Source organism: Notamacropus eugenii, chromosome 6 (genome assembly GCF_028372415.1).
Source record: "Notamacropus eugenii isolate mMacEug1 chromosome 6, mMacEug1.pri_v2, whole genome shotgun sequence".
Classification (NCBI taxonomy): Eukaryota; Metazoa; Chordata; class Mammalia; order Diprotodontia; family Macropodidae; genus Notamacropus; species Notamacropus eugenii.
In genome coordinates, this window is record NC_092877.1 from 15,220,011 (window position 1) to 15,242,943 (window position 22,933).

Consider the following 22,933-nt stretch of genomic DNA (forward strand, 5'->3'; position numbering starts at 1 on the left):
CACAAGAGGCTCAAAAGGAAAGGGTCATAGCAGAAAAACCACCAAGGAGCTTACGTATCAACCTCAAGAACTGGGAGCTAAAGTATTATTTCTGGGTAGGTTCCTTCAAGAAGATTGCTTCTGATTTTCCAAAATAGTCAAAACCTACCCTCAAAGAAACCTCCATAATAAAACCCCAACACAGGTGAAATCATTTCATATTCTTGTGATCCTTTCTTGGATCTCTTTCCTAGGGATTGGCATGCCCTCATTACTCACTTGATGCCCTGCCCCCACACCTGAAGAACCATCACATCAACTTGCCCTTGACTTGAAAGAAGCTGACGGGTTCCATGGGTCTCCCTCGCCGGCTCCAAGAAGGAAGGGGAGGTGGCCCTTTCCATTCCCCAACTTTACTCCCTAGGGTGTCTCTGAAAACCACTATAGCTGTGGAAGGCACTGAGAAGTCAAGAAGGTGAACTCAACCTCCTCCTTGCAAGGGGCATGAGTCTTAAGATCATCTTTAGCCCCCGCTCATCTCAGTTTGGTGAAGGGCAGGAAAAACTAGCACACTGCAAAAAGAGTAGGAGGTAGTCTGATAGAACAAAGAATATTTCTAAGAATGCCACCCCCAACCCCACCAAAAACTAACACACAAAAACCAAACCCAACCTAACTTCTCTGAAGCTGGTTAAGAGCCCCAGACTATTTTTGGCTAGCCACAGAGGGGGCACAGGAAACTATCAGATCAGGGCGTCGACAAGCGTTATATTTGTTAAACTCTTACTAAGCACCAGGCCTGTACTAAATAATGGGGAGGCAAAGAAAGGTAAAAATATTGTCCCTGCTCTGAAGGAGTGCACATTCTAGTGGGAGAAATATGAAAGCAACTAGGCACACAGAAGATCTATACAGTGGAACAGTGCATAATACTGGAGTTAAGAAGACACAAGTTCCACCCCTTGCATATTTCCTACCTGTGAGACCCTGGACAAGTTACTTAACCCTGTTTGCCTCAGTTTCCTCATCTGTAAAATGAGCTGGAGAAGGAAATGGCAAACCCCACTCCAAGTACCTTTGCCAAGAAAATCCCAGATGGGGTCACAAAGACTTGGACATTACTGAAATGACTGAACAACAACAAAAACTCTAAAATACCTTTAAATCTGTTTGCCCTCCCAATTCAGGACCCTTAAAAATGAAGATAGCTATTCAGCCTTAAAGCTCTTCTATAGAGTTTCTAGGGATTACTTTTACAAGAAAATCTTTAAAGTAGGTGGTATTGGATTTGTGAGAAACCTAAAGTTCTCCAACATCATTAAAAGGAGTGAGGAAATCAGATCTAGAATTAGAAGGATCTCAGAGTCTAGGGGCTCTTAAGCTGGAGATCCATGAACTTTGGGGGGATATATATATATATAATCCTGCCAAAGGGTACATATACATAAATATCCCCCCAAATATATACACATATCCATATCTGTCTAAAAGGAAAACTACATTGAAATAAAATGATCTATATATATGTATATATATGTCTATACATATATATTTATCTATATCAATACATATAAAGGAAGAAAGATCATTCTATTTCAATATAATTGGTTTCCTTTTTAATCTGTTATATTTTATTATATTCATTTAATAATATTCTGAGAAAGGGTTCACAGGCTTCACCAACTGTCTAAAAGCTCTCTTTCTCTCTCTCATTGTTTCTGTATCTCTCTGTCTCCCTCCTTCCCCTTCCCTCTTTCCTTTTCTCCCTCTCCTTTCTCTCTTTCCTTTTTCTCCTTTCTTTTCTCTTTCCTTTTTTCTCTCTGTATCCTGTCCTTCACACACACACACACACACACACACACACACACACACACACACACACACACACCACACCCTGCTAAGAAGCCCCAATCTCTTCCAACCCCCTTGCTTTACAAATGAGGACACTAAGGTCCAGAAAAGTTTGGTCACTTGCCCAAGGTCATGCCGGAAGTAAGTACCAGAAGGGAGATGTGCCCCCAGATCTCCTACTAGCCAGCCTGTTCTCTTTCCACCTGCCAGCTTCTATCTCCTTCTCATCTAGGTCCTGAGAATTAATAATAAACGCTCCCACTGTAATCAATACTGCTTCATAGCTGAAAATGGGTTCTCCTCACATCAACCTTGTGAGGGAGGCAGTATCATTATCCTCATTTTCAAGATGAGGAAATTGAGATTCAGAAAGGTCATAGGACGAGAGCAGCTGGAGCTCGGAGAGCGCTTTGTGATCCTTTAGCCCACTCAGCACATTTTCTATAGGAGGAAGCCAAGGCCAGAGGGGTTACTGACATGCTTCATCACACAGGCAGGATTTTAACCCAGGTCTTCTGCTTTCAAAGCCAGGGTTCTTTTCACTAAACCACAATGAAGTGACTTCTCAGGGTCACTCAAACAAGAGAAACTGGTACATGAACCCAGGTTTTCAGACTCCAATCCCAGCCTCCTCTTCTCTACCTCCAATGCATTCAGTAGATAGGCATTCTAAGTGTCATATGTTACTGGTAAAGAAATCTCCTGGTCAATGTGCTGTGTAATTTCAATGCATAACAGTCTTTTCTTCAAAAAAAAATTATTTTCTCATCTGTTCCTGGAATTTTTTTTTTAAAGCCATTTGGCACATCACAACTGGCTGTGTTGCAGATGAAAGTGCAAGTCTGCATAAAAAATAAAAATAAAAGTCCGCCTAGTCACAGTCTAACTCGAATCAGCAAGATTTGTCCGGATGCTCCAGAGAAAAAAAATAATAATTTGATGTTCTGTAATTTTGCAGCTATTTAAATTTTATTAGCAATTACCAAGCCTGTTACCACTGCCTGCCTGCATCCAGCCAAGTCCTGACAACGAGAGTGTGTTTGAATGACAAGGGCCCAGGAAACTCAGCTGCACTCAGCTCCAGAGCCCACAGACACTAACCCCAGCCTAGCCATGTTTCATTAAGATTCTCCCCTTGCAGCCGAGGAGAAAGCAGCATGCGACTGTGATAATAGCTGAGCTCTCTGGGAGCTGAGCGGGGAAGGCAGGAGAGATGGAGCATGGCTGATACTTCACCAAACAGAGCTGATTTAGAAGATGACTTTAAGATGACTTTATGCAGCCAGTGTCGAGGCTGCTGAGATTATCAGCTTTAAAATATGTCATTTCAAAATGGCACCGTCATTCTGGTGCGGCTATCCATCTGTGATTTACCTCAACCTTCTGAGGCAGAGCTGTCAAACTCCACAAAACTCCCACGAGTCACAAGCCAGATTAAAATGTAACTGTGAAATGATGAGGAAAATAAATAAAAATACAATATAACATAGATAATGTTAACTTAGGGTTTTCTAAGTCGATATGTAGGAGGCATCCTTTTCTATTTGAGTTTGACTTCACTGTTTCAAAGCATTAGGTAAGTAAACTATGAGCCCTTGGAAGCACACTCAAGGATGAGTGAGAACTCAAAAATGATGGGCGTAAAAGTGGGTGGTACAGGAAAGGGTTCAAAAGAAGGCACCCCATAGAGCATCCTTCTCCCACATCCATGTCTTCTTTGTGTAGGCCATCCCTCTCTTCCTGAAACACATTCCCAGCTCACTTCTGCCTCTAGATGTTTTCAAGCTCATGTAGTAACTCCTCTGACTCTCCATGACACCATTTGGGGTTTTCTTGGCAAAGGTACTAGAGTGGTTTACCATTTCCCTCTCAAGCTCATTTTACAGATAAGGAAATTGAGGCAAAGGGCGTAAGTGACTTGCCCAGGGTCACATAGCTAGGGCCCTACATGTATGACTATCATACATATATGTATATTTTTACATGTATACACTGTATCCCACCCAGCTCCCCCAACCCCTAGTAGAAGACAGAAACTATAGTTTTACATTCTGTCTTTATATACATAAGATACTTAATCAATGCCCATCAGATTGGACTAAGGACCTTGGCTGTGCCTTCAAATTCCCATTGTCATTGTCTGGGCATCAGTTTCCTCATGTGCAAATTGAGAAGGCTGGATTGGATGGCCTCTCAGGTCTGCTCCACAGCTAGGATTTTTCAGATTCTCTTTCCCTCTCGGTCTTATGACCCTCTGATTCATTCTATCCAAAGCTGGACATTTACAAGACCGCAGATCATACATAAATCATGGACCTGGAGCCAGAAGGGACTTCAGAGGTCCTCTAAGCCAACCCTTCATTTTCTATCCCTATATATTCTGAAATTCTTTGATTTTCTGAATTACAAAGTGAAAAAGTTCTGGGACTTGTCCCTTTTTTGAGAGGAAAGGAGGAGCGTGTAAACATGAGCTAGGGAAGTAGATACTCAAGTCCTGCTTGGGAGGCAATGAGAAGGGAGGCTCCCTTCTCATAGCTTCACTAACCCCCACTACAACCCTACACTAATAGTAGTAACAGCTAGAATTTATATATGGCCTTAAAGTTTGCAAAGTGATTGACACTGTTGTCATGAGGCAATCAATCAAATGACTGATCTTCACAGCAACCCTGAGAACAGGTGCTATTATTATTCCCATTTTTGAGGTGAGGAACCTGAGGTAAACAGGGGTTAAGTGACTTGCCCACGGTCACATAGTTACTAAGTATATGAGGCAGGATTTGAACTCAGGTCTTCTTAACTCCAGGTCTAGCGTTCTATCCAATGAACTGTCTAAATGCCTAGATGCCTGGGAAGATTCTATTCTGGGGGGGCCAATGATGAACTTTTTGAGGGCTGGTTGTAGTAGAGACTTTAATTTTAATCAAGACAAATTGCTGACCCTTTGGCTTTCACTGGTGGGTGTATCCCATTGGACTGGATTAGAAACTACCTAATTCAATCCAATTGATGGGGATTATGTGCAAAGGGCAGAACAGGCAGAGTTGAAGGTATTCCACCTGCTTCCCATAGATTGAACTTCCCATAGTGATGAAGGGTGGGATGGGATTAGCCTCTATTTAGAGATTAACTTCCTTGGCCTTTTCTTTAGATTAAGTTTGGGAAAGTCAGCTTTAAGGACTTCCTCCTTAGTCAGGCACTTTGTCTGGGCTTTGTCGATGGAGACTGAACTGAAAATGAATCCTCTAGACATATTTGCCTTTCTCTGGTGGTATAAACTTTCTTCCTAAATCTCTGGGAAGGGATGGGATTAGAAGAAATTTTCTGGGTGGTATAGCTTACCTTCTAGCAATGTGCCAAGTACCATGGGCATAGTACAGAGTTCAAAATAGGTTCTATTATATTCAAAATAGGTTTAGATTCTGCCTTCAGGATGCCGATCATCTAGGAATACATAGGCACTTGTGTATTTAACAAGTGTGTGTGTGTTTGTGTGTGTATAATGTGTTATACATACACTCTTGTTGAATATATACACACATATATACACATATATGTGTGCAGATGCTTATATATACATATAATATACATGCATATGTATGGGTATGTATGTATGGACATGGATATATCCAGTACTGGTCTATAAGGCATCAACGCCTTCCTCCATGAAGCACTCCTTGATTTTCCACTACCCCATACCAATTATTCACGTTCTTGCCCTTCTCAAAATCCTTTGGATTTATTTATCTGTGTACATATTTCATCATCCTCAGGAGAATGTAAGCTCTTTGAAAGAAATTAATCAGCCAATTAATTCATCAATCAACTAGTCTCAGTGGATTGAGGGCATCAGAGTAGATAACTCTGAAGGTTCTTCTAGCTCTAAATCTAGGATTCTTTGACACTATGAATCAATAAGAAATGATTAAGTTGTTCCTATTTGCCAGCCACCAAGATAAGTGTGGGGGATAAAAAACCAAAATGGAGATATGCCCTGCCCTCAAGGAGGCTGTTGATTTATTGATTCTCAGATGAGAGCTGAGTAGAATGTAAGCTCCTGTGCAAGGACCATGTTATTTTTATTTCTATTTCTACAGCGTCTTGTACAGTGCCTTGTCTATAGCGGACACTTCATCCTTATTGAAATGGGCACACTGCCTTGATTTTCTAATGAAATCTCAAAAATGTTTATTTTCTCGTAAGCTATTACTCTTAAGAATAAAGAATAGGAAAAGGAACCTTCCAGCTAAAGAGAGTTCCAACTGGCCAGATTCAGGTTGATCCAAACTTTGTTGTATTTAGGGGGTAGGGATGGAGGTCTAAGCTATCCACCTAGCAATTTTATTCTCATTTTTTCTCAGTGTTCAAACCTGATATCAAACCCCAATTGCAAAGATCGGAAAGAAAGAAACTGAGGTTGTATCCAGTTGTAAGGGCATGACAGAGACAGAGTGAAGGTGATGGGATTGGAAGGCGGGGCAGCGCAGAGGAGGAGAGATGGAGGCTGGAGCATATATCAAGTTAGTTGCGCATTTTTTAATATGCTGAAGCAAACTCTCATCATCATCAAAAACCACTTACGTGCTTAATTGTCCACTGTATGGAGCTAGGCTCTAGGAAAAGGAACGAGACCCGCTGGACCTACTGGAAAACCGGGCAAACAAAGCAGAGATACCCAGCTCAAGAAAAACAGTCTAGATAAAAAAGATATGGATTTCTATTTCTTCTACTTTCCCTCTTTTTAATAGAAGTGCCCTAAATTCCACAAACTAATCTGGCTTCCTTTGTTAGGGAAATCTCGCATTAGCTCTGGACTAATTGAGCGGGTCCTCCTCTAGACATGGAGGGGGACGGGAGTGCAGCCAAGGAAGGCATGTTTTTGGATCACCAGTTCTCAAATTGTCTACAATAAAGCACAATTTCAGAATACTGGCACTGAAATAGTTCTCAAAGGCCAAGCTAACCAATCTATATTTGGTTAAGAATGTTCTTTTATAAGATCCTCAGCAAGAAGAGGAAACTTGTCATAATGGATAGAGTACTGGCCTTCCAGTCAAGAAGACTTGAGTTTGAATCCTTCCTCAGACATTAGCTTCAGCCTCAGTTTCCTCATCTGCACAATGGGGATAGCAAAAACATTTCACTTACAGGGTGGCTATAACGTGGGCTCTGTGAGTTAAGAACTATGATTTTGCCTTTTTTTGTATCCCCAGCCCTCAGCATAGTGCCGAGCACATGGTGTTCAGTCATTTTTCAATTGTGTCTGACTCTTCATGACCCATTTGAGGTTTTCTTGGCAGAGATCCTAGTGATCTGCCATTTTCTTCTCCAGCTCATTTTACAGATGAGGAAACTGAGGCAAACAGGGGTAAGTGACTTGCCCAGGGTCACACAGTTAGGAAGTGTCTGAAGGGAGATTTTAACTCAGGAAGGTAAGTCTTCCTGAGTCTAGGCTAGTGTTCTATCCACTGTGCCACCTAGCTTCCCTCCATGAACAGGAATATGGTATAATAAGGTTGGAATAGAGAGTTGAAGGAAACAGATTTAAATGCCAAATCAGGGTATGCAGATTCCCTGGCCAGTGTTCAATCCATTCTACTAAGTGACTGATGAGTACATTGGTGTAGCAGGTAAGCACCTCAGCATACACAGGAGGGCCTGCTGCTACAGGTTCTTAAATCTGCTTTTCTAAAAGGAAAGCAACTTTTGAGGGGTCAACAATCACTTCAATGAAACACATATACCAACAGAGAAAATACACAGAGGACCAACAGACAGGGCTTCCAACTGCCTGACCATAGGCAGTACATACATCACAGATCAACAGACAGATCCAGCTGTCTGACCATTAGATACATACATAGTTACCAGAGAGAGAAGTACCGACATCTGGATTTTCAAAGTGGGGGAGGCTCCTTAATGACTTCTCAGAGTCTCATCTGGCCAATCACAGGAACACTCTCCCAATGATTTGAGCCCCAAAGCAAAACCTCACCTCAGAGTATATATATGGAGCCAGAAGGTATCACAACTCATGTGCTTCAGTGCTGAGTTACCAAAAGGTATGAAAGCCTTCAAGGAGGCAAACTGCCCCATAAGCAAACTTTCCTTAACAGTCCCATCTGAGGCTGATTAATAGGTGGGGAAGATTTTTACCTTCTTTTACAACTGGTAGGTTTCACTCTTAAGCCATACACCTCACTTATGTGTTTTTGTCTCTGTTATTGCTCATTTCTGCACCTCAATAGCATGAAGGATGTAAAAGCATGGCGAGGTCTAGAAAGGACTGCAAAGATCATCTAATCCAACCTCCTCATTTTACAGAAAGGCAAAGTTTGATGGGGGATGATGTCCTGGCCACATGGGAAGCAGAAAAGACCCAGTCTCGAATCGGGTCAGGCCCAAGGGCATTAAGTATGATCCCCTTTCTAATCGAGCTGGGAGGGTTGCATTCCCAATTCCCTCCCTCTCTGTCCCTTGCCTGGTAGAAAATGTGGATTGATGGTCAGTTATTTGGGAACTGGGATGGGCTAGAGAAAAGAGGAGGAAAAGGAGAATAGTGAAGAAGAATCATAGCTAAGAGATAAAGAGCAGGGAAGCATAGATAAGAATCTAAGCATGAATAGCACCTGCATGAAGCCAACTTGGAACTGGACAGAGGCAGGAGTATATTCATGACCACATGATGGTGAACAGCTATGGATGCAGGGCACTGAGTAAAGAGATGCTCTGATAACTGAGTGACATCTGGGGAGGAGAGGAGGTTCAACACCAACAGCAAGCCAGGGAAGAAGGATGGAGCTTTGTGAATATATGAATATAATGTCCCATGTTCAGATGTTAAGCTGGAATCAGGTTTGGCTCATGCTTCTGGTGTATCCCCATGGCTATCTGCTGATGCTAGGGAGAGAAGGTTGATGCATGAGTGTCTCAACATCCTTTCATGGTACTCCATATGATTTGTGAAAAAGAAGCACATACACACACACACACACACACACACACACACACACACACACCCATAAAAGGGGAGGATCCCAGAGCTAACAAGCTGACTTGCCTAAGAGCAGACAGGAAGTACCAGAGCAAGGATTACCCAAGATGTAACACTTGGTCTGGGCTCACACAGACAGAAGTCTAATCACAGCAGGAAAGACAAACTAAAGATCAAAGGAGCATAGATTTAGTACTGGAAGGTATTTAAAGGTCATCTAGTTTAAATACCTCTTTTTTATCCAATAAGAAAACCGTGGCCTCAGAGAAGTTCATTGATTTGCCCAAGGTCACATGGATAGTAAGTGGCAGGGTGAGAATTTGAATTCAGGTTCTCTGACTTCATATCTAACACTCATTCCCCTAATATCATGCTGTCTCTCTTATCACTCATTGACTTCTTATGTTCACCCCTAAAATGTTTATTCTTTGAAATCCTTGAATCTAACCTGCCTCTAGGTTTCCATAGATATGGGCAACAGCCCCAATTTTTGTATAAACATTGAAGGTAACAGAGATCTTGGGGACAGGAGAATCTTTATTTCACCCCAAAAAATAACAACCTAATATCAACCTTCCAAGCAAAGAAACATCTGGGGAAAGGACAAAATTAATCTGTTTGCTCTGTACGATGATGGCTTAGAAAAAAAATGCTTATATGAGGAATAAATCAGTGTATCTGTGATCTCATCAATATAATGCTCCCTATATCTTCTCAAAATTCCAAGCCCTCCAGTACTTTCACTTCTCATACACAGAGCCTGGTACACAGTGTGCATTTACTAAAGACTTGTTGACTCATTAATGGATTCTTGTCCATTTCTTTCAGTAAGCCCACCAAAGAAGTTCTATTCAATGCCCTAGAGGCCTTGGGCTGGTTCCTCATTCTTCTGAAGGAAAGTGCCTTTATATTCTCTAGCACTTATTGGCTATCAGTGGAAAGCATGTTGAGAGTTCTTTGAGGGGACTAAGTTGGCTTTTTGTATTTAAATCTTCAACTCAAAATATAGCGATGGCAGGTAAGTGTTTATTAAATGCTTTTTCATTCATTAATTCATTCATTCATTCTCATCTTAGCAAAATTCAGTGGTTAAAAAAAAAAAAAACAAACCACTAGAAAGCTGGCCCAAACCAGGGAGCCCTTTCCCTGAGGAGAAACCAGGGACCCTTCTCTTAGAGAGGCAGAGAGTCAGTGGGATCAGCAAGGTAGCAGCATCTAGGGAGGGAAGTCATTGTCAACTCTATCAGGCATTCTGACAAAGGAGAGACAAGCCCCAAAGAACTTCAGATTTTCCTGGAAGGGGAAGCTTCTTACAACTGAGTTTGGAGTGGGGAAGAAAAAAATATATCAACTTATATGAACTGATGCTGAGTGAAAGAAGCAGACCTGGGAGAACTTTGTGTACAGCAACAACCACAGTGTGTGAGGACTTTTTCTGGTAGACTTAGTACTTCACTGCAATGCAAGGATTCAAAAAATTCCCAATGGTCTCTTGAGGCAAAATGTCTTCCACGTCCATGGAAAGAACTATGGAATTTGATCACAGAATGAAGCAGATCATTTTCTTTTGCATTATGTTTTGTTTTATGATTTCTCACATTCAGTTTAATCCTTCTATGCAACATGACTAAGATGAAAATGTATTTAATAGGAGTGTATGTATAGAACCTATATAAAATTGTATGCCGTCTCAGGGAGGCACTGGGGACGGAGGGGGAGGGAGGAGAAAAACATCTAAGATATATGGAAGTGATTATAGAACACTGAAAACAAATAAAATAATTTAATTTAAAAAAATATTGTTGAAGTCAGTGAATGTGGTTCCTTAATAAAGACTCAGGATAACTCAGTTTTCTTTCAGTACTTGTACAATGTGTTTTCTTTGGCCTTAAATAAAGTAGATTAATAGCATCCCAGAATTCTTTCCACAAGCATCATAGGAAGCTTGGGTTTAAATCCCACTTTTGACAGATCCAACAGTGAGGGAGCTTCCCCATGGCTGAAGTCTTTGATACCCAGTGTGTTGTGGGGTCAACCCTGGATTTTGGAAGGTTGTGCCAACAAGCGTGCATTTTCTTGTGATTCTACCCTAGTAGGAAAGGGTTTGAAGATGGGCTTAGTCATAGGCCACATGTCTTTTACCTCCTGAGCAGCCCAGCTAAGCATAGAAAGACTCATCTCTAGGGTTGGCTGCTTACCGGGTAACATATTCTTTTTTCCTATAATAATTCCATAACTGACAAAGACCACCTATGCACATGGGTAAAGGACTAATAAAATAGACCATGATAGAGACTAATAAATACATGGCTCCCTTTGGTTGTCTGATGAAATCTACAGATCCTCTTTCAGAATAATGCTCTCAAATGCATAAAATAAAATACACAGGATTACAAAGGAAACCTATCATTGAAATACAGTTATCAAAATATTTATAAAAACCAAAGTTTATGATACAGTAATATATCCAGTGGTGGGACTAATCACTAATTGCAAAGTAGTAATGAGTATAAACATTTCAAGATATCTGTAACACCTCTAAGGGTCATGCAAATATCTTAGTCAACTGACCTCAGATGAAGAATATCTGTGCTAAAGCTTGCTGCCCATATTAATGGAGGGAAGGAAGACCTAAACCAATGAAAGCAGATTCATGACTCTCTACAATCAAAGGGCATACGAGGAGACCCTAATAAGGCTTAGCTACTGTCTCCAGGGAAGAAAAGAGAAATTCACAGGAGGCATTCTGGTACAGCGAAGAGACTACCATTGACATTGAACTTAGTGGGGCAACTAGATGGTACAGTGGATGGAACCCCAGCCCTGGCGTCAGGGGGACCTGAATTCAAATGGGACCTCAGATACTTGCTTGCTGTGACCCTGATAGCCTAAACAATAAATAAATAAAATACTTGCATTCAGCTCCCATGGTGGATGCCTACAACCTGTTTCCTGATCTGTAAAATAAGGCAGCTGCGAACCAGACGGATTCTGAAATCCATTCCTGCTTTGGATCTTTGACCCTAAATTTAAGAAAAATGGCACAGACTATTATTTTCTAAAGTATTTTAAATTGGGCAAAAATACTTTACTTGGAACACTCGGGTATTTTTATTCCATTTTATAATTAGAGAAAATGAGGCCCAGAGAGTGACTTGCCCAGTGCTGCAGCGTGTCAGAATCAGCTAAGAATAGCCCAGAAGCAGTTGGCTCCACTAAAGGTGACTAAGACTCTGAGAGGCATTTTGTAAATGGGGATTTGGGCTTTGGAGTCATGACTGCCTGTTCAGTTGTCGTTCAGTCATTTTTCAGTCATGTCTGACTCTTTGTGACCCCATTTGGAATTTTCTTGGCAAAGATGCTAGAGTGTTTTGCCATTTCCTTCCCCAGCTTATTTTAGAGATGAGAAACTGAGGCAAAAAGGGTTAAATAACTTGCCCAGGGTCAGACAGCTTGTTAGAGTGAGACCAGATTTGAACTCAGGAAGAGGAGCCTTCCTGACTCCAGGTCCAGCACTCTATCCACTGCTCCACCTACCTGCTTCCTTCCTACTGAAGTCCAAACACCTAAGGCTAGCGTTCTTGGCCCCAACTTTCTTTATCAGTTTTATCTCCTCCACCACTCTCTTTGTTATCCCTATGTTTCAGCCTTCCCAGAATGCTCACTGAATTACATTTTCATACTGGTGTGCCTTTGTTCACGCCTGGAATATACTCAAACCTTCCCCCATCTCCAATGTAAAACTGTTGAAATGCAATCCATTCTCCAAGGCTCCTTGCTTTTCTTCACAAAACTTTCCCTGATGTCCTGGGCCAAAATCTCCTACTCTTCTGAACTCTTACAAAGTCTGCTTTGTATTCGTCTTTTGCATAAATCACCATTTACATAAAGCCTTTTTTGATCCCCCTAAATGCTAGTGCTTTCTCCCAATATAACCTTATATTAATTTTACACATGCTTATACAGGTACATGTTGACTCCTTCAACAGAACGTTCCTTAAGAGTAAAAACTTCTATTTTTTTATCCCCTATCCTTGACACATAGTAAATTGCTTAAAGGTGCTTACTGATTGATTATCACACTTTACTATCTGTTATATTTATTTACCTTCCTCTCTGTTCTTTACCTCTCTATAACCTCCTTTCTAAATGCTTCTCAGGCCACACCAGAGACCTGTCTCATTCTCCTGACTGCCTCTCCCAAAATACCATTCCAGGAAGGCCCCAGACACTTCCTTTTGTCCTCTCTGGCCACCGCTTCCACTGAAACAGTCTCCTCACATACAGCCCTGAAGGCAACAAGTACCTTCTACTGCTCTGGTTCTGGATCAGGGCCCACGATCAAATCGCCTCTCTCATTCATTGCTTTTTGAAGGACTACGTCAATAGAGCCCACTAGGGCCCCCCACCATCCCTCTAACTCTCTGAACCAAAGTGTCTCCCTTTGACCAACATTCCCCATGTGTGTTGTTTCACTCAATAGAATGTAAGAACTGATCTTTTTTGGGGGGGGGGGGGGGGTTTGTACTCCCAGTACTTAGAGCAATGCTTGGCAAATACTAGGTACTTTACAAAAGGTTTTTCATTCCTCCATTCTTCTCAGTTAGACTATAAGCTGCCTAAAAGCAAGGACTTGGTTTCATTCGTTCTTCCAGTCCTCTGGAGGTCCACATTTGTGGTCCACATCAGGACCACATCTCATCACCAGGGTTGGCTGATCACCAGGCAATATATTTTTTTCTATAATAATTCCAACGCTCCAATTAGGAAAAATCATGAGACATCTTTAGACCTAAAAATTTCCCTGTCTGTGGTTGGACTTGTCTTTAACATTCTTCCCATGGGGTTGTGGGATTCCATTAAGTAATTCTAAAAACCACTCTTCAAAGGTGCTTGATAAATGCCAATCAAACCCTTCTTAGAGGAAGATCAGGGAAAAATTGATGATAGAAAACCAGGCAATTGGTCCCAAACCAAAGTTGTGCCATGATTTTCCCATGGTCTTTTCTTCAACTTGTGTCTCAACCTATCCTGCCCTTACCTCATGGGGCACTAAAGGATACCAGCATACTGGACTTCACGAGGGTTTTATGAGGGTCACAGAATATAAGAATTGGAAGACAACTCAAGGGCCATCTAGTTTACACCTCCTACGATCAAGGATCTTTCTAGTTCATCCCTACTAAAAGGCAACCCAGCCTCTGCTTGGAGAAGGAGGGGAAGGATATCCATGGGACTGTTGGACCTAAGCCTACCGGCACACTATTTGTCTACAGTGGACATAAGACAATAACCTTCATACAATCTTATCTTTTGACAATTTTCATGCTAATTTCCCAGTTATTTGTACCAGCTTTGGAAGTACTCACTCCATAAATGACATAAAATCATAAAATGGAAAAGGATCTTAGGGATAAATTAGTCCAATCCCTTTAATTTACAGGGCAGGAAACCAATTCACAGTTTTTACTGTGACTCACATGGACTCAGAGGTCTATTCTTGCTTTGGATCAATGACCCTAAATTTTTATTTTAAAAAAAGGTACAAGCTAATATTTTCTTAGAGTATTTTAAGTTTGACAAAACATTTTACTTAGAGCAACCCAGTATTTTTACCCCATTTTAAAGTTTAGGAAAATGAGGCTTAGAGAGTGATTCACAGGTTCTATAAGTTCACAGAGAGTGAATGTGATTGACGCTCATGCTACATATCCCAAGTAGTCAAGCTTATATACCATCTGCAAGCCTTCAGGGTAACTAATACGTCTAGTGCTTTTATATGGAAAATATTTCACCTAAATCTGAGATTCCTAACTTTTCTTACTTCCCATATCCCTTAGCTTTTGGTAAATCTTCTTGTATCCCCGATTAAATTTGTAAGGAAATAAATTATGTAATTTATCATACATTTGTACATAGGAAAATAAAAAGATCAATTAATTTTAATAGGAAAATAAGAGTTATTTACCAAATATTGCCTAGATACCCCTTCTCAGATCCTCTGGAGGAGTCCATAATCCCAGATTGTAACTCTTGACCTAAATGTTCTGAAACTCTGATGTGGACCACAAAGGAGTGAATGATTTGCATCTAGAATGAACGACCCAGAACAACAGACATTAGGAGATCATAGAAAAATCTGCAGCTGCGATCTGGGCCAGAGCTTGTCCATCTCCGGGAGAAGCTGGACAGCACCAGGAGAGGAAAGGGGAGCAACATTATACACTGCACTGCTCAGCCTCTGCTGGCCTTCCACCTCCCACCTTTTCCCACAAGCTCTGGTTGGTTTCTTCATCAAATTGGTAGTAGGAGGTAAAGAAACAAACAGGTCCCTGAACTCCAAGATTCTGTGACAATTCCTGTGTGACCTTGATCAAGTCACAAGCAATCTTTCTGATCTCTAAAATGAAGGTGTTCTACAGTCGATCAAGTACCTAGTAAGAGTCTACCATGTGCTGGGCATACAAGTACAAATAATAAACCATCCTTACTTGCAAACAGCTTACATTCTGGAGAGGGGAGACAACAGGGTCTTGGGTCTTCAGCTCTAAAACCTATGATCCTAACATTGGGGGAAAGGGGTTCTGGATCACCTTCCATCACAAAGGGAATACACTGTGACACTCACGGCATTCCTTCTCATCACTCTCATCAAAGCAGTCTGGTAGCCCATCACACTGCCACGCCCCTGGGATGCAACGTCCATTGGTGCACATGAAGTTTCCTGGAATGTTACACTCATTGGTGGAGTTATTCCCAGGCAACAGCTGGCTCTCTGTGGGAGGGGAAAGAAACAGGAGACTTTTTAAAAGACAGAAAGGGGGGATATAAAGACAAAAGAGAAAGCACTACTCTTCATTTATGAGGTGCATTAGTTCCATTTCTTAGGAGGAGTTAGTGAAAAAAATCAACATTTTTTTTTAAAAAACAGCAATCATGAGTGGCTGGTTATTGTACAAGACAGGGGTTACCCGTAGATTCCTGATGCCTGATAACTGATGACTTCATAGCCCTTTAAGACTTACAAACAACATTACATACATTTGTTGCTTTTAGATCCTAACAACAAAAACCTAAGGTAAGCACTAGAGTAATATTATTCTCATTTCACAAAACTGAGGTGAAGAGACAAGAAATGACCAGCCCTTGGGAACATAACTGTTAAGTGTCAGAGCTGGGATTTGAACACCAAACCAATTCAAGCAATTATTAAGCCCCTACTGTGTTCAAGATACTAGGTGAATGAGCATTTATTAAACACCCATTGTGGTAGTCACTGGAGATACACAAATAAAACAAAAAAAAATAGACCCTGACCTCCTTAAGAGGAGGAGGAAGGAGATGTGACAGAGAAATGGATAACTAAATACTTGGCAGTTCGAGTCAATGAGAAGCTGCAAGGATCAGAATGGGATTTGTGGAGGACATGGTGTTTGAACTAAGCCTTGAGGGAAGCTGGGGATTCTAAGAAGCAGAGGCACCAGGAAAGGTAGCCTAGAACCAAATTGTGAAGGGCTTTGAATTGCAAGTTCAGATTGCTCCTAATTACAAGTCCAGAGTTCTTAACCCACCACCCTGCTCTCAAGTACTTATACCTATGGAGAGTAACCTCTGCCTACTCCTGAACTGCCTCAGGTGCTATGGCTCCTAGACCTAGAGGGTGGACAAAACCTTGGGTTGGAAGGACCCTCATGGTCACATGGTTCAACCTTGACCTTAAGTAGGACTTCTTTTACAAGGTCCCTGACTAGTGAGCATTCTCCCTCTCCTTGAACATTTCTGATGCCAGGACACTCATTACTTTATGAGGCAAGTAGCCCATTTCATTATAGGAGAGCTCAAACTGTTAGCTGTTTCATATGATTCTTCAAGGTTTTCAAACACGTTTTCAAACACGTTACATACATAACCATATTTGATCCTCAAGACAACTCAGTGAGATTAGTAATATTATTCTCATTTTATAGATGAGAAAATTGAGGCAGACAGAGGTTAAGAGACTTGCACAAGGCCACACAGCCAGTAAGTGCCTGAGGCAGGATGTGTTGAGTCACAATACCACGATGCCTGTCTCCTTGGTGGTCTTTTGGCCCAACTCCCAAATGTAGTACCGTTATCTCAGATTCTTCCCTTGCCATCCAGACTTATGTATAAGAGCCAATCCTTCTTACTCCTTTCCCACCGCTCCCCTCCCATCCCTCACCACTGCCAAAACCAGATAACAAAATCTCACAAAACACTCTTAGTTACTTCTTGAGCTTTTAATATCCTAAGAGATTAGGGGCTAAAAGGAGAGTCTAGTAAGTTCGTTCCAGCATTACAAATGGGACAAATATAGACCAAGTCGGAATTTAAAAATAAATCTAGTGGTCACAATGGGGGACATGTGTTCATATCGTCAAACCAACCGGCCAAGGGAGTCACTGTTAAGGGACTGTCTCTCTCCCCACCCCCAATCCAGGCAAGAAAGAGGCATGTTCAGATCTAGAATGAGCGGTAATCACATGCCATTATGCCAACTATTATATGTAACTGGCCATTGGATTTCTAAAGCCCAATTGGATACAGATAAAGGACTAATGAATCAGAGTAAGGATGCTTAATCTATTCTGTGTCATGGACATCCCCCCTTAGGGAACCTAGTGAAGCTGATAGATCTCCTTCTCCAAAAAAAATGTTTTTTAAATACACAATTAAAAAATGGGATGACAAAGGAAACCAATTGAAATACAGTGGGCAAAATATTTGTCAAAAATTTCGTGGACCCCAGGGTAAGAACTTTTGAATTAGATGATATACTTAGGTCACACGTTCTCTTTCTCGAATCACCATATATACTTGTGGGTTTATTCTGTATATCCAGACCTCCATTTGTAGTCCAGAAAACTTTGATTCACATCTTGCTTCTTACATTTATAAAGCATGTGAAACTGGTCAATTACTTTACCTCTCGTTTCTTGTCTGTAAAATAAGTAGCTTAGACTCAGTGACCTCTAAGGTCCCTCCTAACTCTTAATCCATGTTTCTATGACAGGAAGTTGGGGAGATGATCAGAACAGCAGATCAGTGTACACACTGACTGTAGCTATGTATTAGACAAAGAGAGCAGACAGAGATTGGGGGGGGGAGGAAGGGAAAGGGAGGGAAATGGAGGAAGGGAGAGAGAGAGACAGAGAGGAGAGAGAGAGGAGAGAGAGACAGAGAGAGAGACAGAGAGGAGAGAGGAGAGAGAGAGACAGAGAGAGACAGAGAGGAGAGAGAGAGGAGAGAGAGAGACAGAGAGGAGAGAGAGAGGGAAAGGGAGGGAGAGACAGAGAGAGAGGAGAGAGAGAGACAGAGAGGAGAGAGAGAGGGAAAGGGAGGGAGGGAGAGACAGAGGGAGAGGAGAGAGAGAGACAGAGAGAGAGAAAGAGAGGGAAAGGGAGGGAGGGAGAGACAGAGAGAGAGGAGAGAGAGAGACAGAGAGAGACAGAGAGGAGAGAGAGAGAGGAGAGAGGAGAGAGAGACAGAGAGAGGAGAGAGAGACAGAGAGAGGAGAGAGGGGGAGAGACAGAGAGACACAGGAAAGAAGAGGGAGGGAGGGAGGGAGGGAGGGAGAGAGAGAGAGAGAGAGAGAGAGAGAGAGAGAGAGAGAGAGAGAGAGGAGGGAGAGAACAATTTCTGGAAAAATAAACATAAAAAAAGAGCTCATGATGGGAGTGGCATTTTTGTTACTATCTTATTAAAGTTAATACATGAATTATTTCACAGGAAATAAAATAACTGCTTTTTGTGTAACTGGATAAAAGTACTGAGATGTTGGCTCATCTCTGCAAGGTCACTGAAAGCATTCTTGGTAGGACTCCGCTAGCCAGTAGTATGGTGGGGTGGGGATAATATACACATTAGCCTATCACCAAGTGGTTTTGACTTCTCAGTCTCTATACTTGGTACGATTTCTGTTCTATGCAGCTTAGAGACTGTAAGTATTTCATATGGAGACATCTATTTAAAATGTTCTTAAACTTTTTCAAGTCAATATTATGTCCAGGAGATTGTAGGGCCCAGTTCTCTCTTTGATAACGGTCTGGATTCAGGAGAGTTTACTGGTTGAGTTCTGAATATCATCTGTATTTGCAGTATGGGGACTGGACATCTGTCAAGGTGGCAAGCTTGGAATGCAGAATTTAGCCACTGGGTCTACATCTTGCTTGGAAGTCAGCAGGTGATAAATGTTTATAGCCTGAAATGATGCATCGTCCTCTTGACTGTTTCTTGCACTGATCCCCAACTCTGGGCTCTCTAAGGGTAATACTGAAGGGACAGCTTCTGATGACAATTAGCCACTGCCATCATAGCCCCTCTCCTTTTCACAAAAAAAGTTATCTATTATTGTTACAAGCGTATTACTACTGAAGACAGTAATTTCTATTATAGAGACAATACTCCTTTTTGGAAATCCACGAGAATATATCCTTGTGTATCACATAAGTGATATGGTTTACTATCCCCTACCAATGCTAGAGGAAATGGAGGCAAGTGGCTACATTATGATAACATCTAAATTCCTGGTAATAATTGATTATAATAATCTTATAAATATTTTATAAAAATAATTTATTATCAATAACAATAACAGCTCCTATTTCAACAGTATCTTACAGCTTACACATCTGTGAAAAAGTGAATGTTAACACTACTGTAACTTTACATGGCACATGTAACTTTACTGCAATTTTACAAATGGGTAAACTGAGGTCCAGAGGAGGTACTACTTGTGTAGTAGTAGAGAGGAAAGGGGGGGGAGAGAGGGAGAGAGGGAGAGGGAGAGGGAGAGAGAGGGAGAGAGGGAGGGAGGGAGGGAGGGAGGGAGAGAGAGGGAGAGAGAGAGAGAGAGAGAGAGAGAGAGAGAGAGAGAGAGAGAGAGAGAGAAAGAACATAGAGTTAAGATGAAAGAGACCTGAGTGGCCACTGAGTCCAAAACTATCTTTTTACAAATAAAGAAACTGAGGCCCAGGGAAGTTAAGTGACTTGTCCAAGGTGACAAAGGCAGTCAGTATCAGGGCAGGATTTACCCCCAATTCTCCTAAGTTACTGCTTTTCCCATTGTAGTATATTGCCTCCTTAATTCAATTCATCTTAATAAGTATTATTAAACAACTCTGTGCTGTGGATGGGTGCTGAGCCTTTAGGCACTAAGGTACAAAAGACCAAAATGGAGAAATCCCCCTGAGCTCAGAGAGTTTTCCTTCTGCTCTCCTCAGTCTCTGTGGGCCTCTGCTCCTCATGCAAACAATGAGGGAGTTAAATCCAACAGTTTTTAAGGGTCTTTCTAGCACTAAATCTCATGATCTTCTAAGTTACAGGGCTTGCCTCTGGACACAGAAAATCAAAATCTCAGAGGCAGAAAGGAGTTCAGACACCATCTAGCTTGGCCCATTTCTGAAAAAGAATTTTCTCCACAAAATGAATATGTTGATGATGATGATAAATAGCATTTATGCATGGCTTTGAAGTTTACAAAGCACTTTCCATATGTTATACCATTTGGTCCTCACAACAACCCTGCAAGATACGTGCTACTATGATCATTCTCATTTTTGCAGTTGAGGAAACTGAGGTAGACAGAGGTTGTCTTTTCCAGGGTCTAGTAAGGATGTGAAGTGGCCTTTGAATTCATGTTTTCCCATCTCCAAGTATAGCACTCTAGACATTGAGAGCAGTCTACACAAAGGCACTGAGAGGAGAGATATGATATCCTATACAATTAATAAGTAACATAGTTCATAGAGGGAAGCAGAGAGGGAATGAGAAGGAATGGTCCATGCTCTGTGCCACCTAGTTGCCTAAATAACCAATCAATGGTCATCTAGTCTTTGAAGCAGCAAGGTATCCTGAGGGAGGCAGCATGTGCCAAGCATGTCCAACGATGACACCACCACCACCACCACCACCACCACCTTGATCACCATCTTTATGGAAAGGCTGAGGGAGACAAGCCCAGGACCTTGAACCCAGTATCCCTGGGAACAGCAATGCTTCCAATCAGGTGTCCTAAGCCATCATCCTGGGAAGTAACTACTCCTGCCATTTAATCTGGTTGACTCAGTTTCCTCATCTGTAAAATGAGGATAACAACAGTATCAACCTCCTGGGGTTATGATGAGGATCAAATAATTATAAAATGCTTAGCACATAGTAAGCAGTGTAGAAATATTCATTAGTATTATCTTTATTATTAATCTTAATAAATGCTCCTAAACGTGCTATAACCACCGCTACTGAAGACCCAGAAAAGTTGTCATCAAGACCCTTGTCACTGTCAAATGGTTCAACTCAGACATGAATAAGATTTTTATTAGTGGAAATGATGTGAAAGAAAAGGCAAGACCATGTGCTTTGCTGCTGCCCCCTAAGAACCATGGGACCTTTCCTTCTGACTTGCCTCCGGAACCTTCCAGATATGTTGTCTCCATCACTGGAATGTGAGCAGGACTGGCTTACTTCTGTTTGTACCCCCATTCATTCATTCTTTGTTTGAAAACCACCCAAGGCAGCCTTTTCCCACTCTGAGTTACGACTACAGAGACAGTTTTCTTTACCTCTAGCCCAGATTTGCCCTTTTACACTTTCCTCCCATTGCTAGTGGTCCCACCACCTGGGATCAGGTAGAACCAACTGATTTCCCTCTTCCACGTGAAAGGCCTTCAAATACTCCAAGACTGACATCATATGTCCCCAGTAAGACTTCTCTTTTCCAGGCTGACTATGCTCCTGATCTTCATATGGCATGAACTCAAGGTCTTTTCTAATCCTAGCTTTCTTTTTCTAGATTCTCTTCAGTCCTTCCTAAAATATGGTATCCAGAACTGAAGAATTCTAGCAAGTACCATGGCCAGCACTCAAACCCAGGTCTTGAGACTTCAAGTGCAGTGCTCTTTCTATATAGCCATACTGCTAACAAACTACCTATTCAATCCCCTACCTGTTCCTTGTATGTGATTTCTGGCATGCAGAGCACATCTCCTATCCTCCTACCTAAATGCAAGCAGGACAGGCATACCAAAAATACAGGACTGGAACGTGTCTGAATCTACACAGCTAAATTATGGCACCGATTGTTCTCAGAAAGGCTAGAAATCTTTTCAGCTTGACACTAGGACCTTCTGCTGGCTGCAATATTTATCCCACCATGTATGTCTTGGGACACATTTAGAACCCAAAAAACCCAAGCATGAGCAAAAGTCAGCTAGCTGGGTTTTTGCCTCCCTTTACATTTCCTTTTTTTCTTCATTAAGCTGAAAAACAGAAAATTGTTGTCCATTTTCACCACAGCACATCCCTTACTTAAAATAGCTGTGCCATCTGCCCTGAAAATGAAAGGTCTTAAGCTCATTCACTCAGGTCCAGAGCAAACAATCTTGCTGCACAGTTACTTCCCTGATGGCTGGCATCCACAGATTTCCACAGGAAGCAGAAGAGCAGGGGGCTTGTGAAGGCTGAACATCTGCTGCATCCTGATCCTGCTCACCTCGAGACAAGATAAGGAATGGCCAATGTTTCTCCTTATTGATCTTCCCAGCTTTTGAACAGTGATTCTATTACATGGACTTGTTCTTGGACTTAACTGGAGAAGTCATTTTTCTTCCCTGCCATTCAATGAACATTTATTAAATACCTACTATGTGGCAGACTATGGGGTAGCTAAGTGGTACCAGTGGATAGGATGCTGAGTCTGGAGTCAGGAAGATTCATCTTTCTGAGTTCAAATCTGGCCTCAGACACTTAGTATCTGTGTCAAGTCACTTAACTCTGCTTGCCTCAGTTTCCTCATCTGTAAAATGAGCTGAGAAGGAAATGGCAAGCCACTCCAGTATCTTTGCCAAGCAAATCCCAAAGAGGTTATGGAGGGTCAGGCATAACCGAAAACAACTAAATAACAAATGTGCCAGATGCCATGCTGGGCACTTGGCACGCTAGCTTTTTGCCTTTTTCATTCTTATCCTCCCAAATGCCACTGCCCTTTCTCTCTGGAAGCAGTTATATGGCACAATGGACAGCACACAGGGCCTGGAGTCAGGGAAACCTAAAGTTCCTCAGACATGAGTTGTGTGACCCTGGCCACATTCA

The 22,933-nt window shown here is 41.7% G+C and overlaps 1 protein-coding gene across 16 annotated transcripts in view; it reads right to left on the reverse strand.

The window, feature by feature from the left end:
- LDLRAD3 (low density lipoprotein receptor class A domain containing 3) overlaps nucleotides 1-22,933 on the reverse strand; it is a 272,380-nt gene that overhangs the window by 147,702 nt on the left and 101,745 nt on the right. For 6 of the 16 annotated variants that reach the window (XR_011969230.1, XR_011969231.1, XM_072619129.1 and 3 more), the window contains exons 1-2: nucleotides 15,316-15,446; nucleotides 11,741-11,847 (exon numbers count right to left, since the gene is read on the reverse strand). Coding sequence is in view for 12 of the 16 variants with exons in the window: in XM_072619129.1 (XP_072475230.1) it covers nucleotides 11,741-11,847; nucleotides 15,316-15,424 (216 nt within the window). In the remaining 4 variants the exon portion in view is untranslated. The other 10 variants (XM_072619137.1, XM_072619131.1, XM_072619134.1 and 7 more) reach the window with 7 other exon arrangements.